Source organism: Myodes glareolus, chromosome 25 (assembly GCF_982192425.1).
Source record: "Myodes glareolus chromosome 25, mMyoGla1.1, whole genome shotgun sequence".
NCBI lineage: Eukaryota > Metazoa > Chordata > Mammalia > Rodentia > Cricetidae > Myodes > Myodes glareolus.
Window position 1 is genome coordinate 41,003,126 of NC_142050.1, and position 18,169 is coordinate 41,021,294.

General features: G+C 38.0%; 1 protein-coding gene across 1 annotated transcript; it reads left to right on the forward strand.

Moving 5' to 3' along the window:
• Positions 1-8,235: 8,235 nt before the first annotated feature.
• LOC146889671 (olfactory receptor 2A1/2A42-like) lies at positions 8,236-9,177 on the forward strand. The gene has a single exon (XM_085683578.2). It carries the CDS (start codon positions 8,236-8,238, stop codon positions 9,175-9,177), a length of 942 nt encoding a protein of 313 aa, XP_085539704.2.
• The last annotated feature ends 8,992 nt before the right edge of the window (positions 9,178-18,169 follow it).

Consider the following 18,169-nt stretch of genomic DNA (forward strand, 5'->3'; position numbering starts at 1 on the left):
TATTTCTATTTCAATTAATACTGACAGCGCTGTTAGCTTTCTCCATTTCTAAACTTATGCAGCATTCTTATTCTTTAAAATAGTAAATACTTATCCAGAAATTGCGAAGCTACTTCCTTCAAATTGAAATTGAATTATTTCCTCCTGGAATGGCTGCCCTCTTGACCTGAGATGTAAATTAAATCGACTAAACTCAGGAAGAAAACAACTCACAAGTCTCAAGATGGCTCTGAAATTTAGAAGATACATAACACCCCTCTCCAGAGTTGCACAGTAGCAACCGCTGCTACAGAGTGAGACTTGTTGTCCGGCCACACTGCCTGCAAGTCAAGTAGGCAATTTCAGAAAGGCAGCTTTCACTGTGTCCTCACCCACTGTCGAGGTGAGCTCCTCAGAGATGCCCTTTAGTCATCTACACTCTATTAAGAAACCCTCTGGTTTCTCTGGTCCATTAAGCTAAGCTTGGGTGGGTCTGTTTTGTTGGTCTGTCATCTGTGCCCTGTCTGGGCAAATGGATGTTTGGTTACATCTCCCAGGGAAAGCCAACACAGGATAAATGCTATCTCAGTTTACTTTCAAGGGAACAGAGACAATCTGAGTGACAGTGATAGCTATTGGTGCTGTATCCTTCAGGATGTTTTTTAAGTCTTAGTTTTTGTCGTATTTATAAATGCAAAACTTCATTACTATCCTCTAATTTTTCAGGTTTATATTCTCAAATATAAATTGAGGATATAAATATAAGTTTATTCCATTGAAATGTTTTCTGTAAGACCCAGTTCACACAGATTTTCAGGCTACTTCATAAAGGCAATTTTCTGACATCTATTTGGTTAAAAATAATATGAATATTTATGAACATATTTGTTTCAATTAAACTTTATTTCCTTGCTATTCTAATTTCCATGTGTTTACATTTTCCATTTGTTTATGTTTCACAGTGACAGCTTGTTGAACCAGAGACTTTCCTGGCTTGTACAGTAGAAAAGATGTGCTTTGGGTGCTGTGTTTCCCAAATGTCCCTTTTTTGTCATTATGAAATTGAATATTTACCTTGACCTGACTCAAATATTCAGTCTTTTTCACTGGAATGACTTTTTGTTGTTTGTTTGTTTGCTTGCTTGCTTGCTTGATTCTGTTTTTGTGTTTTCAAGACATGATTTCCTGTACAGCTTGGCTGTCCTGGAGCTTGCTCTGAAGATCAGGTTGATCTAGAGCTGGCACAGATCTGCCTGCCTCTACCTCCCAAGTGCTTGGATTAAAGATGTTGCCACCAATGCCTTGTTCTAGAATGACTCTTTATACCTGGTTATCACAGGAGATACATTTACATTACTTGACTATTTCCTGGATAAAAAAAAAGAAGATAAAATGTTTGTAGAGTGTCCTCTACACATAGTGGCTTGTCATATAAGACATTATTGTTTGGTATTCCTTTAAAAAGTCGGTTTTTCCCAACTTAAAAAAAAGCTTATGAAAATGTCATTAGATTCTGTAAAATTTTCAAGAAAATTCAACGTAACTTCATGATAAAAGTCTTGAAGAGAGTCGGGATACAAGGAACATATATAAACATAATAAAGGCAATATACAGCAAGCCAGCAAAAAACATCAACCTAAATGGAGAGAAACTTAAAGCAATCCCACTAAAGTCAGGAACAAGACAAAGTTTTCCATTCTCTCCATATCTATTCAATATAGTACTTGAGGTTCTAGCTAGAGCAATAAGACAACAAAAGGAGATCAAGGAGATACAAGTCAGAAAAGAAAAGTCAGATCTCATTATTTGCTAATAATATGACAATTTATATAAGTGACTCCAAAAATTCTATCATGGAACTTCTCCAACTCATAAACACCTTCAGTAATGTAACATGATACAAGATTAACCCAAAAAAATCAATAACCATTCTTTATAAAGGTGATAAATAGATTGAGAAAGAAATCAGAAAAATGTCACCCTTCACAACAGCTACAAATAACATAAAATATCTTGGAGTAACTCTAACGAAACAAGTGAAAGACCTGTATGAAAAGAATTTTAAATATATGAAGAAAGAAATTGAAGAAGACACCAGAAAATGGAAAGATCTCCCATGTTCTTGGGTAGGTAGAATTAACAAAGTAAAAACTGCAGTTTTACCAAAAGCAACCTACATATTCAATGCAATGCTCATCAGATTCCCAGCAAAATTCTTCACAGACCTCAAAAAAACAATACTTACCTTCATATGAAAAATAAACCCAGGATAGCCAAAATAGTCCTGTACTATAAAAGAACTTCTGGAGGCATCACAATCCCTGACTTCAAACTCTACTACAAAGCTACAGTACTAAAACAGCCTGGTACTGGCATAAAACCAGACAGGAGGACCAATGCAACCGAATCAAAGACCCAGATATCAATCTACACCCCTGCGAATTAGAAGGAAAAATATAAAATGGAAAAAAGAAAGCATATTTAACAAATGGATAATAACTGGATATCAACACATAGAAGAATGAAAATACATCCTTATCTATCACCATGCACAAAACTAAAGTCCAAATGGAACCAAGACCTCAACACAAAACCAGCCACACTGAACCTCATAGAAGAGAAAGTGAGAAGTGTACTTATTTGAATGCATTGGCACAGGAGGCCACTTTCTAAATATAACCTCAGCAGCACAGACACTGTGAAAAAATTAATAAAAGGGACCTCCTTAAACAAAGAAACTTCTGTACAGCAAAGGACATGGTCAATAAAACAAAATGACAGCCTACAGAATGGGAAAAGATCTTCACCAACTCCACAATGGACAGAAGGCTGATCTCCAAAATATACAAAGAACTCAAGAAACTGGTCATCAAAAAAATAAATAATCCAATAAAAAATGGGGTACAGACCTAAAGAGAGAACTCTCAACAGATGTTGAAGAATGACTGAAAGACACTTAAGAAAATGCTCAACATCTTTAGCCATCAGAGAAATGAAAATCAAAACAACTCTGAGATTCCATCGTACACCTGTCAGAATGGCCAAGATCAAAAACACTGATGACAACTTATGCTGAAGAGGTTGTGGGGAAAAGGGAACACTACTGCATTGCTGGTGGGAGTGCAAGCTGATACAATACTTTTGGATGTCAGTGCAGTGATTTCTCAGAAAATTAAATTAAGGAAGGAATTTTTTCTCAAAAAATTAAGGAAGGAAACAACCTTCCTTAAGACCCAGTAATACCACTTTTGGGTATATACCCAAAGGATGCTCAATCATACAAGGACATGTGTTCAACTATGTTCATAGCAGCATTGTTTGTCATAACCAGAACCTGGAAACAACCTAAATGACCCTCGACCAAAGAATGGATAAAGAAGATATGGTATATTTATACAATGAAGTACTACACAGTGGAAAAAATGATATATTGAAATCTGTGGGCAAACAGATGGATCTAGAAAACATATTAAGAGAGGTAACCCAGACCCAGAAAGACAAATATCATATGTACTCACTCATAAATGGCTTTTAGATATAAAGCAAAAAAAAAAGCCTGCAATTTACAATCCCAGAGAACCTAGACAACAAAGAGGACCCTGAGAGAAACTTACATGGATCTAATCTACATGTGAAGTAGAAAAAGATAATATCTTCTGAGTAAATTGGGGTCATTGGGATCTTGGAAAAGGGCAGAAGAGAAGGGGTAAGGAAGAGAAAGGAGAAGAGGAAGATATATAACTCAATAAAAACAATTAAAATAATAAAACAGCAGTGTTTTTTTCTCATCATAGATACATACTCCTGACAGAGAGGGCCATGACCTGAGAAGTTGGGAAAGATGTGAGAATATCCCTTGGGTTTAAGCTTTAACTCCAGAAGATCAGGATCGTCATGCAATAAGGTCACTGGGTTATAAAGTTCAGCATGGCTTCAACTATAATTATTATATCTTTAATTCCCAATATCAGGAAAAATGTAGATAAAATGAAATGGCATTGTATATCTCCCTATTCCAGAAGAGACAGTAATTCATAAGGGAAACCACATTGTAGAGGCTCCTATCTTTCTAGAAAGAGACAGTCTCAAAGGACATAAATGAAGCCTTCCAAGGAATGACCTTCATTTGTGGTTCCTACCATAGAAGGTATTGCCTTAAATGAGGTCCCCCAAATTATCTGGAATACTTTACCCATCCTTGGACTCTCCACTATTTCTTATGAACTCTCTAAACACATTTTGCAACATCTCCCTACCTTGGAGTATAACTCGCAATCAGATGAGTTTTAGAGATTTTCTTGCCCCATGTGTGATTCAACCCGGGTCACCCAAACTCCAGCCAAAGTGGGTTAACTTGAAGACTGGAAGCCAGCAACTCCTCCAATGGTCCATCTTCTTGGCAGGCTTACCAGAATCCCATGGAAAAAGGGCACAATACTATTCTGGTGATATGGGATTACCCTCTGTTTGTTGTGAATATCATTGGTGACTAACGAAACTGCTTTGGACCTATAGCAAAGCAGAACTTAGCCAAATGGGAAACACTAAACAGAATGCTGGGAGAAGGAGGGCAGAGTCAGAGAGAAACGATGTAGCCCTGCTGGAACTTTACCCGGTAAGCCACAGTCACATGGCAACACACAGATTACTAGAAATGGGTTAAATTAAGATATAAGTGTTAGCCAATAAGAAGCTAGAGCTAATGGGTCAAGCAGTGATTTAATTAATACAATTTCTATGTGATTATTTTGGATCTGATCTGCTGAGTGGTAGGGAAATGAACAAGCAGCCTTATTACTACATTTTGGAAAGCATAAAATCAAATACTGAGTAGTACTTAGGGACTCTTCAGAGAGTTCTAGTCTCAGAGGTTTGCTTGGTGGTTTTGTATCCTAATTGTGTGCTGGGGACACAAACACAATTGCTTTGTTGCTGCTTTCATCAGAGGTAGGCACGTAGGATATTTCATGGCATAACCCTTCCTGTGACCCCCCCTAAGGGCTGCTAACTAGATTGGACCCTGAGGGAATACCATCTACTTTCTTGAGGATGTGATTGTATTTCAGCCAGAGAGGTTTCTGCAGCTGCACAGAAGATCTGAGGAGACAGGATCTGTGCTACCTTCTAACTATTTACCCTTGAAATGTTTGCGGTTAATGTTCAGATAAGAAGGTTGCCTGGCCTACTCCCTAAATCCTCCCAGATGGTGAAAGCTTCTAGGCTTTGGTTTGCTATCCATTTGTTATTACTGCTCTTTATTAATTTGGAAGAGAAATTATTCTCACAATGGATACCTCACTTACACGCTCAATATTCATAGTTTATATGTGAGCAATTCTGACATTGTAAGTTTGGATAAAATATGTGAAGTGATGTTCTTACTTAACAAAAATTATAATAGAAAAATAGAATAAATTACAAAATGATGCTCCATTTCAGGAAAATTAATTTATACTGGCTATTTCATAAAGTTTGCATTTAATCCTTGTCACACTTGTCAAAATACAGGCTAAGCTTACAAAAATGTATTTATTCCAATGGAATACGAGGCCAAAGTAATGCCAAATCTATGCCCTACACATTTCTCTCTTTGTACATAGTCTTAAGGATGTGTTTAGACATCTAGAATGCACTGAACAAGTAAGTACATGCTAGAATTTCTGTAACCGACAGGAAGTCCTTTGGGTGAATGTGAAAAGGAACATACATGTCTCTGATCATGTAGAGAAATGTCAAAAAGCTCTAAGTTTTCTGCTTAGAAAGTTTTGATGTTTAAAGTTTGCCTTTATATGAATCTCTTTGTCCTGGAGATAACTTTTGCAATGAAGTCTTCACAATACTGGGTCCATCAGCCTGCCCTACTTTGTAATCCTGTAGTATTTGGCACATAAAACATCACCCCATCCTAAGATGGCCTGACAAAGTCTCTAGAACAGTGTGAGAAAGAAGACTAATTCATTTTCAGTTCTTTTTCATCACCTACAAGTGGCTTCTTTTTGAGCCACATAGTTGAAAAATAGCAGGGAGTCATATTACACCTTCTGTCTGGCCAGTGTGCTACTACAGAGGAGAAGCAGATGTCACAAGATGACTTTTAACTCGATAAAAGTTTAGTAACTTCTAAATGTTGAAATCACACATTTGTAGATTTATGTACACCACAATACCTGAAAATTACAGTTGCAGTTAAAATATGTATCAGTGCAAATTCTTTTCAGACATCTTGCTAATTAGCTTCCATTGATTTTTTTATTAATATTAGATATCAAATAGCTATCAAATAATAATATAAAAGGAATAAATATTAAATTCAACTGTTCAACACATTGCAAGTCCTTTAGTTTATCTTAACAAATGTTAAAGGTCATAGTTTAAAACAGATCACAACAAATAAGTTTTGATAGGTTGGAGGACTTATTTCCTATTAAAAGAAAAAGATGACTTAGCATAATTTTTAGAGACTATACATTAAAGAAACTGGATACACTAAGACAACAAAAGTTAGTTGTTTGTTCTTTTTAATGTATTTGTCACTTAACAAATATCTGGGATACAAAATAGGCAAATATTAAAACTGCTATAGAATAAATTAAAGCTGAAACAATAGTACTAACAGAATGATAATACATCTGACCTTTCCATCTTCCAATATCTGGGGCTTCAAAATAGCCTGATATTTTTCTATGTCCTATCTATTTAATAATTAAATTTAGACAGTCTTTCACCCTAAAAATTTTAATACTAACCTAATGTTCAGTCATACTGTCATGCTTGGAACTTTAAAATACATAAATTATTTAGATGATTTTCCGTCAATGTAAGTTGGATCTGTATCAATAATGCTTTTATGAAGGTAGGGACAGCATCTGTTTTCATTTGTAAGGGAACTATTTCTTTGTAAGGTATGGTATTAAAGGTATGGTATTGTATTGGTTTAGAATGTAATCCTTCTTTTCTAGAACCTAGCTTTGGAAATTTTTTTCAAGGAAACTGGTTTCAAACTCCATCGAAGTACAAGTACACAAACCATGAGCCATAATATCTAAATATCCTTTATTTAAGATTCAAGATGTAACTGTAATGCAAGCAGTTAACCACATGTTCCTTCTTTCTATTGTCACCTGCTCAAGAAAAGAGATTTGTACCCAAGGACTGTAAATAACATGAAATGACAGCTCAAAGAACTCATCAGGAATCCTTCCAGGTAAGGGGATCAATGAGTAGTTACCCACCCATCCATGTGGAGTGTAGACATTTATCTTCACTCTTCCTGGTTCCCTTTTCCCCATCTTCTGAAGGTCATTTTACATTAACTTCCAAATGTTGCCTCATAGACATGGTGCCAACACTCCACATCCATATCCTCCCTTATTTTTTAACCTTTCTCCAGACAGATATTTTATGAAAGTAACTCCATTTGAGCTCACAGTTTGGTCCAGTTCACTGGCTGTGCCTCTGAATCTAAAAAAATTATATCCAAAAAATTGTAAGGCCCTTTCAGTGATGCAGGTGACAAATTATCAAGCATTGATTGTGCTCAATTACCAAAACTGTGATAGACATTTTGTATGTATGGGTGTGCATGTGTATATGTGTGAGTGGCTTAGACAAATAAAATATGGACATATATAATTGCATATAGAAACATAATTAGATTTTATCTCTCCTACCAACTTCATCCTCACTAACACTGTAAGGGTGTGCATGTGCTAAACTTCAGCTTCTACTCCTTAAGGCATCCAGTTATCCTTGGCCGTCAAAAACAGCTTCTATACGCCAGCTACAAGCTAAATATTAATAAATAACAATTTAAACTTTACAACAGCGATCTGATTTTTGCCAACACAATCTACATTCTCTATGTTTTTCTTGACACTAGTCTCCTAAAATTTCCAATATTCTCTTGTGACCCAGTAACTCACTAGCAAAGTGGCAAACATGAGACTCTGAAGCTCTAGCTCGTGATATCTTTGTACATATAGGTGGTAGAGTTTAATTGTAGCAGTGTCAAAGGTTCTGGGTCAGCTGGCATTTTTCCCTTCTAAAAACTGAATACAACCGTGAGGCTTGAGGAATTGGACAGACAACTTAACGATTTGATAAGTAATACTTTATTAATTAATTTACTTGAATAGGTTTCTAAAAGTGTATTTTAAAAGTATTCCACACCAGAAATACTGATGAAAATAAAAATAAGACAGATGTTTTAATATGATTGCATCCCCTAGTACTCTCTATCTCTCTTTCATAGAGAAATGGAAGAAAATCAGACAATGGTCACAGAGTTCATCCTGTTGGGATTCTGTCTTGGTACGAGGATTCACCTAGTACTTTTTGGATTGTTCTCGCTCTGCTACACCTTTACATTGTTGGGGAATGGGGTTATCCTTGGATTAATTTACCTAGAATTCAGGCTGCACACTCCTATGTACTTCTTCCTTGCTAATCTGGCCTTGGTTGACATCGCCTATGCCTGTAACACAGTGCCACAGACACTAGTCAACCTATTGGATCCAGACAAGCCAATCTCCTTTGCTGGATGCATTATACAGACTTATCTCTTCATGGCATTTGCTGTCACTGAATGTCTTCTCCTTGTGGTGATGTCCCATGACCGGTACGTGGCCATCTGCTACCCCCTACACTACACTGTCATCATGAACTGGAGAGTGTGTACCATCCTGGCTGCTGTTTGCTGGATATTTAGCTTCCTCCTGGCTCTGGTCCATTTAGCCCTCATCCTGAGACTGCCCTTCTGTGGACCTCATGAGATCAATCACTTCTTCTGTGAAACTCTGTCTGTCCTCAAACTGGCCTGTGCTGATACAACACTAAACAAAATCATTATTTTCACTGCTTCTGTGTTCATTTTAGTGGGGCCACTATGCTTTGTCCTGGTTTCCTACACACGAATTCTGATGGCTATTCTGAGGATCCAGTCAAAGGGGGGTTCAAGAAAGGCTTTCTCCACCTGCTCTTCCCACCTCTGTGTGCTTGGGCTCTACTTTGGCAGTGCCATCATCATGTATGTGGCCCCAAAATCCCAGCACCCCAAGACAGAACAGAAGATTCCTTTCCTGTTTTACAGTTTTTTCAGCCCCATGCTCAACCCCCTGATCTACAGTCTGAGGAACACTGAGGTCAAGGGTGCTCTCAGGAGGGCACTGGGTAAAGAAACACATTCCCAGTTGATGTGATGTTTGAACCACAAGCTGCATTTTTTACTCCAATATTAGTCTCCAATTGTTAACTAAATACAGAAACACCCACAATGTCTTCTTTTCTGTGACTGATGATAAGAACAAATCCTCCTTCTTAATTGCATTTTGATTCAAGGTTTTATCAGACATGATTAATTTTTAATTGAATTGATGTGAAATTATATACTGTTATTATAGAAAATTCATCATTGTTTTGATGGTAGTAGTATAATGATAAGTATTATTATTATTATTATTATTATTATTATTATTATTATTATTATATTATAATTCATTTTCCAGGTCCAAAAAGTTACATGCCATCAAATCTTGAAAGTAATTAGATATCTTCACAAACTTCACAAGATTTAGAAACAAAACAAGCTATACCCACAGAAAGCCCATCACACACTGATCCATTCTGGAACTACACTTGCCTAGTCCAGGAAACACTCTAGGATATGTAGTTGCTTGTGCTTTGTGAGACTACTAACTTATATATTAAAACTATTGACTCATATTAGGGTCTTAACTTGTTTGCTGAGTGAAGGAACAGAATTTGAGAAAAGAACTACAAGTAGAATAGGAGGAGGGTATATTTTTAAAGACTATAAACAGTGAAGTCACTGAAACTTAATTTATACATTGGAGATACAACTGGATCATCGGTAGCTAGTGAAAGGGTAAATGTGAGCACTGTCCTTTTGAATAAGCTGAAAGTGGGAATCAGATTAAACTGTTTGGGTAATGCAATATTCCTCTACAGCTGTACAATGATAGATGTGATTTATATCTGTTGCTGACTTTTCTATGCATGGTTTCCCAGCATCTTTCTATAAGTTCTTCTAATTCTACTAGTCCAGATGCCGGTCACTGTCCTACAAGACCATCTCACCCTCCATGAGAAATTTTGTGGGATAGATTTAATACCTATTGGACTCTGTAGCTCAGTTAAAAACCAAAGACTAGCATTCAGTCACCATATATTTAATGTAGATTCTTGATTAACTATCTTTGAAATCCTTTAGTGTATATTAACATGTTTCCCCCTGTTTACATGTGTATACACCTAAATATACATATATATGCATGTGTCATGTTTACACATGTATGCACGTTTGTTTGTGTGCATTTGTGTGGTGTGTGTGTGTGTGTGTGTGTGTGTGTGTGTGTGTTGGCCAGAGATCAACTTTGCTTATCATCCTCTAATGATGTCCCCTTCAGTTTTTGATACAGGATCTCTACTGAACCTGATACTTGCTGTGTTGACTGACTAGCCAGCCAGGTCCAAGAATCTACTCTACCTCTGCAGAACTGGGGTTACTTGTGTGTGCTTTCATGACTGGTTTTTTGTGGGTACTGAGGATCTGAACTCAAGTGTTCATGCTTATGTTACAAGCACTTAACAGAGCCATATCTTGAGTTACTGAAATCCTTTTTCAGTTTGTTTTGAGATGTAATGTACTCTCTTTTCTCCAGTCTTTCTAAATACTACCACAAATGCAAATATTAGAAGTAGTTTTTTAAAAAAATATAAGTGTTTGCCATTTGGAGACAAGCACACTGAAACTTTGTTGATAGGCCACGACCTCGTGACAATGCACAGATTAATGGAGATGGGTTAAATTAAGATGTAAGAGTTAGCCAATAAGACATTAGAGCTAATGGGCTAAGCAGTGTTTTGATTAATATAGTTTCTGTGTGGTTATTTTGTTCTGCATGGCAGAGACGAACAAGCAGCCTCTTCCAACAAATTGGCGCCCACATGGCCAACTAAAATCCACTTAAAACATGAGAGGGCTTGCAAAGAAATTCTAGACACTGTAAAGCAAAATTCAGCCGCATCTTCCCCCCCCCACCCCCCGCCCCGAATGGGCTTTGCTTGCTGGCGTCATGCTGTGCCTCTTTTAAGAGAAGTTTTCCTGATTCAGCAGTAGCAAAAAAAGAAAAGCCACGCTGTTTTGAAATGCAAGCTTTCTGGCCTGCTGCAGGAGCTCCATCCGCTCCTTCAGCCAATAGCTGCTGAGATACCAGCCCATTGGGGTGTGGTCTCTCTCTCTTTAAAAAAGCAGCGGCTGTCCTCCACTCTCTCTCTCTGGCTTCCAGCTCTGCTTCCAGCTCCTAGTCTCCTTTCCTGTTCGCACAGAGGGGCTGTTGTCTGGGATGGTAATCTGTAAGTTTTTCCCCTTTGAATAAATAACCGTTCTATTAATCATAATTCCGAACTGGTGTGGGATTGTTTGTGACTTACGCCTTCATCTGGCACCCCATGCTGGGTGCCATATCTTACATGAGGGCCGGCTTGTTGGGGTGGTTTCTGTCCCACCCAGTACCCCACAACAGGCAAGTCCCAAAGAAATAATAGAGTCTACATTAGGTTATAAACTGATTGGCTCATTAGCTCAGTCTTCTTATTAACTAATTCTTAAATCTTACAGTAACCCATAATTCTACTCTGTGTTAGCCATATGGCTTGGTACCTTTTTCAGTGTGACAGCTCACATGTTGCCTCTTCGGTGATCTGGGCAGAAATGGCAGAGGGAGCCTCCTCCTCCCTAGCCTTCTCCTATTCTCATTGCCCCACCTCTACTTCCTGTCTGGTTGACCTGCCTATACTTCCTACCTGGCCAATCAGCATTTTATTAAAATAAATGATTGACAGAATACAGACAATTCTCCCACACCACTGGCCCATGCTGACAGTGGAACCTCTGGCTCTTTCAGGAGACAGAGCATTTAAATGTGCTATGGCTTGCTTGGTGGCAACATGGACAGTCTGTGTCCCTAGAGATAGGGCATTGTGCATGGCTCTCAGAGGCAGCCAACAGTGAGCAGCTCTGCCATGCTGGACTGGGTGAGGCAAGCATACAGTGCCGTGTTTCTCCTAGTAATGTGACTGCTTAAGTTTATAAGAAAGGCTTAGCATTTTAAGAATTGCTCTTGGATAGTAAAGAATTACAGATACACAATTGGACAGATTCAGACATAAAAGCCCTCTAAATGGATCACAATAATGGATAATGTTTATCGACTTGGGAAAGAGAAAAAAAAAGTACAGAGAGTTATAAAAAATAAGTCAATTGTTTTTTAAAAAAATAAAACAAGTCCTTTTTATTTTTTATATATTAGATTTAAAAATATCAATGCAAATTTCCACTCCCTTCCTAAAGAGACAGAGTACAGACAGTCAGAGATTAAAGGAGTAAAGATTATAAGAGACTTGTAGAAAAAGTAATAGAGTAAAACCAAGCCATATAAAGATGGAAAATTCACAGAGAATCTAGATTATGTAAATTATTGTGTTATCTTTGAAGTTTTGGATTGCAGAGAGACATTTGATTCTGGAAACTACTAAGATAAGCCAAAATATATATTTCAAAGGTATCTTGAATTCAAAATTTGAGCCTAAGGATGTGTTGCTTTGGAAAAGAGGTTCTTTTGTTTTCAGAAAGCATGAGCACCTGTTGATTACATCCAGGCTAATATAGTTTGATGAACCAAGACTCCTGAAAGGTTGCTGTGAACGGCCCCCCAAATACTTTGCCCAATAAACAACAGGAAGCAGTTTGGAGAAACTACTCCCACATTCCAAATATTTATTGTTTGTGAATGTTTCTTTATATTTAAAGGGGGATATGCTATATAGATTTGCATTGGTATGGATCTTGGTTTAATATTATAAATTTAAGGTCAATTTTATTATATGTGTATTTCTACTCTTGATTAAGGTATTTTGTGTGCAGTTCATTTAAAAATGTAATGTATAATTAAGAAACGTAAGTTAATAGGGAATCATCTATAATAGTGAAGCTCATAGTCATGTTAGTTAGATTTTCTGGATATACAGAGATATATTTCAGATAAATAGGCATTCTTCAAACCTTTCAAAAACTACAGAATATGGCACTGAAATGTTTAAAAACTTAAGTCTTTTCATGACAATGATACACATCTGCTCCTGGCAGCACCAATCTACTTCAAGAGTAAGATGGGCATAGAAAAATCTCCTGATGGATTTGCTTAGCCATTTGGGCAAGAAACTGCTCTTGCCTGGACTACTTAATGAACTGAACATACAGGACCCACAGATAAATGACTGCTAAACTTGCCTAAAGGTTAGATGAAGCTTCTGGGTTCCTGCTTCATGAAAGACACTGCAAGAGATTCTGTAGGACACAGAATAATGTGACTGACAAACTGAAAATATAGGTGAAACTGTCATTGAAATTTCCTGCTTCATGAAAAAGTCTGCCAGATACTATGGATTTGAAGGCTGAAGAAGGATGCCCCAATGATACAGAAGTGCTTTGGATGACTGTTCAGGCAGCAAGATGCCTCTGTCAATTCTAGATTTTTAGAAGTTGCTTACAGTGTACTTCCTGTTTACTTAGGTAACATTATACCCTTCTGGAGTTTTGATGGAGTTGAAAAATTTATAGTTATGGTTTTCCTTAGTTATGATAAGAGATAAAGGAAATATAAATACTGTAAATGCAATTTTTGTTTGATATATGTTTTGTAATATGTAATTTTACTATGTTAAAGTTAAAACTTTCCACTTCATTTAAACAAAAAGGGGAGATGATAAGGGATTCCACTCTTTATGCAGTGAATACCATTGGTGAATAACGAAACTACCTTGGCTTGTTTATAGGGCAGAATGTAGGTAGGCAGGGAAGGCTAAGATGAATGATGGGAGAAAGTAGATGGAGTCAAGGAGAAGTGATGGAGCCTTCCCCGGAGACAGACACACTGAAACTTTGCTGGTAGGCCACAAATTCATGTTGATGCACAGATTAATGGTGATGGGTTAAATTAATATGTAAGAGTTAGTCAATAAGAAGTTAGAGTTAATGGGCCAAGCAACATTTAAATTTTCGTTTCTGTGTGGTTATTTTGGTTTTGGGTGACCGAGAGGAACAAGCGGCCTCTTCCTACAAATTGCTATCTCACACTAGATAATACCAGATCTCTTGAGTCAATCGCTCTTCTCACAAGACTATATCACTTCAATTGGCTATGAAAAGCTATAGTTTGACCACTTCTTTTGATTGATTTCAATTTCATATCCACTTACATCCTCAGGAGTCGCTCAAATGTACTTGGATTGTATCTCCACATGACCCACATTAAATGTAAAAGGGCTTGGTGATGGAGCCTTGTGTTGATAGTGCCAGGCAAAGTTTCACATTGTAAAGAGAAGCTATTTAACATCAACAGCTGAGAAAAATAAACCCTATCATAAGTGCTGCCTCTTTTATTCCCAGAATCTATCCTTTTCAAATAAACATGTGACATTTGAAAGTGAAATTAGTCAGGACACACAGTTCAGACTGCACCAACATTCCCCACCCAGGATGCTTCTGTCACGCTGCCCTGAAGATTCGCCCTCCCACATCTTAGTTATTCCTCCCACTCTAGGGAAAGGCTCCTTTGCAAATTTCTCTGATGATGGTTTTCTTTGAGTACTGATCACACCCTCCTGCTTTAGTTAGGATCCATATGTTTTACTTTTAGCTAGTTCTGGAAGTGCTTTAAGCATAAGAGTTTTGAATGTCCATTAAAACCAAATAGTGTTAGGACATCAATATTTCTATTTCAATTAATACTGACTGCACTGTTGGCTTTATCCATTTCTGTGCCTGTGTAGAATTCTTATTTTTTAAAATAGTAAATACTTATCTAGAAATTGTGGAGCTATTTCCTTCAAATTGAAATTGAATTCTTTCCTCCTGGAATTGGTGCCCTCTAGACTTAAGAAGTAAATTAAATTGACTAAACTCAGGAAGAAAATGACTCACAAGTCTCAAGATGGTTCTGAAATTTAGAAGATACATAACACCCCTCTCCAGAGTTGCACAGTAGCAACCACTGCTACAGAGTGAGACTTGTTGTCCGGCCACACTGCCTGCAAGTCAAGTAGGCAATTTCAGAAAGGCAGCTGTCACTGTGTCCTCACCCACTGTCGAGGTGAGCTCCTCAGAGGTGAGGCTGCCCTTTAGTCACCTACACTCTATTAAGAAACCCTCCAAAATTCTCTGGTCCATTAAGCTAGGCTTGGGTGGGTCTGTTTTGTTGGTCTGTCATCTGTGCCCTGTCTGGACAAATGGATGTTTGGTTACGTCTCCCAGGGAAAGCCAACACAGGATAAATGCTATCTCAGTTTACTTTCAAGGGAACATAGACAATCTGAGAGACAGTGATAGCTATTGGTGCTATGTCCTACAGTATGCTTTTTAAATTTTAATTTTTGTTGTATTCCCAAATGGGAAGCTTAGTATCCTCTAAGTTTTCAGATTTGTATCCTCTAATATCTGATGATCATATCAAAATGTTTTCTAAAAGACCCAGTTCACACAGATTTTTTTAGGCTACTTCTCCATAGAGAAAATTTTCTAATTTACGTGTGTTTAAAATTATTAGAAACATTAATAAGCAGATTTATTTCAATTAAACTTTGTCTCCTCTGCTATTCTAAACTCCATGTGTTTATGATTTTCATGTGTTTATGTTTCACAGTGACAGCTTGTTGAAATCACAGATTTTCTTAACTTGTTATACAGTAGAAAAGGTGTGATTTGGGTGGCATATTTCACAAACTTCCATTTGTTTGCCATTTTGTAATTGAGTGTCTATTTTGACCTGACTCAAATGTTAAGTCTCTTTCACTAGAATGATGTTTGTTTGTTTGTTTGTTTCTGGTTTCTTTTTGTTTTGTTTCATGTTTCTTTTTTTATTAAAAATTTCTGCCTCCTCCCATCACCCCATTTCCCTCCTACTCCCCTCACTCCCCCTACTCCTCCAGCTCCATCTCCAGTCCTAAGAGAAGTCAGGGTGCCCTGCCCTGTGGGAAGTCCAAGGGCCTCCCCCCTCCATCCAGGTCTAGGAAAGTGTGCATCCAAATAGACTAGGCTCCCAAAAAGCCAGTACATGCAGTAGAATCAAAACCCAGTATCATTATCATTGGCTTCTCAGTCTGCCCTCATTGTCAGTGACATTCAGAGAGTCCAGTTTGATCACATGCTCATTCAGTCCAAGTCCAGCTGGCCTTGGTGAGCTCCCATTAGATCAGTCACACCATCACAGTGGGTGGGCGCACTCCTCACAGTCCTGACTTCCTTGCTCATGTTCTCCATCTTTCTGCTCTTCATCTGGACCTTGGTTGATCAGAGACCAGTGTGGGTCTCTGTCTCTATCTCCATCCATTGCCGGATGAAGGATCTATGGTGATATGGAAGATATTCATCAGTGTATCTATGGGAGAAGGCCAGTTCAGGCACCCTCTCCTCTGCTGCCCAAGGACCTAACTGGGAAAATCTCTTGGACACCTGGGAACCCCTCTAGAGCCAAGTTTCTTGCCAACCCTAAAATGGCTCCCTTAGTTAAGATATCTTCTTCGCTGCTCCCATATCGACCCTTCCTCCATCTCAACCATCCCATTTCCCCAAGATCTCCCCATTACTCCCCCCTCCCTTCTCTTTCCCCATCTCCCCTTACCCCTAACCCTCCCAAATCCGTGCTCCCAACTATTTATAATAGCCAGAACCTGGAAAAAACCTAGGTGCCCCTCAATAGAAGAATGGATAAAGAAGGTGTGGTACATATACACTTTAGAATTCTACTCAGTGGTAAAAAACAATGACATCTTGAATTTTGCATGCAAATGGATGGAGATAGAAAACACTTTACTGAGTGAGATAACCCAGACCCAAAAAGAGGAATATGGTATGTACTCACTCATTAGTGGACTCAAGTCATAAACAAAGAACACTGAGCCTATAGTTTGTGATCCTAGAGAAGCTAAATAAGAAGGTGAACCCAAAGAAAAACATATATTTATCCTCCTGGATATTGGAAGTAGACAAGATCTTTTTTGTTTTTTGAGACATGATGTCTCTGTGTAACAGCCTTCGGTACCCTAGAGCTCCATCTGGAGACCAGGATGGTCATAAAATCACAGAGATCCACCTGTCTCTGATTTCCAAGTGCTTGGATTAAAGGTGTGTGCCATCGATGCCGGGCTCTAGAATGATTCTTTGTGACTGGTTGATTACATGGTGAATATTTCTTATGGTTATCACAGGAGTTTGTTTTGTAATAGATGCAGATCTCCTGGATGCAAAAAAGAAGATAAAACATTTATGGAGTTTCCTCTAGGCACAGGGATCTTTCATACAGGAATTGACTGTTTGACTTCCCTAAAAACAGTGGGTTTTGTTCTCATTGCGAATATATACTCAAGATAGAAGTGGTTGTGACCTACAAACATGGGATTCCCCTCTGTATGTCCTGAATGTGTTTTATTACCATTGGTTAATAAAGAAGCTATTTTGAGTTATGGCAAGACAGAATATAGCCAGGTTAGGGGGAGAGAGAGAGAGAGAGAGAGAGAGAGAGAGAGAGAGAGAGAGAGAGAGAGAGAGAGAGATAGGAGTCAAAAAGACATTATGTAGTTGCTGAAGAGAAAAATCCCAGAAACTTACCAATACGTCACAACCTCATGAATACACAAATTAATAGACATTGGTTATTTTAAGATGCAAGAGGTAATAGGAATCCATGTAGGCTATTAGCAAAACTGTTGTAATTAATACAGTTTCTCTGTGATTTTCTGGTCTGGGTGGCTGGGAAACAAACAAGCTGACTCTGTTTACAAAATGACACCCACCATCTGGGGCTCGGATCCACTTAAGACCTAAAAAAAGCTTAAAAATAAAAGGCTTCTAGACACAAAAATGGGAGACAGTTGGAACTTGTTGGTAGCCACATTTTTTCAGATAGGTTCTGTTTCTAGAGATGAGCAGAGGCACGGCTCCTTTAAGAGAAGGCTTCCTGTTTCAACATTAGCAGCAAAACTGTGTGACTTCTTTAAAGAAGGCTTCCTGGTTCCGCAGGAACTCTGGCTCTTTGGGGAGGTCCTGCACTTAAATAGGGTTTGTGGGCAGAGTGCTTCTAGTTGCTTAATGGTGACATAGACCCACTGAGTCCC

Bases quoted from the DNA above. Each gene is read 5' to 3' on its own strand.
- LOC146889671 (XM_085683578.2), top strand. From the start codon at position 8,236: ATGGAAGAAAATCAGACAATGGTCACAGAGTTCATCCTGTTGGGATTC.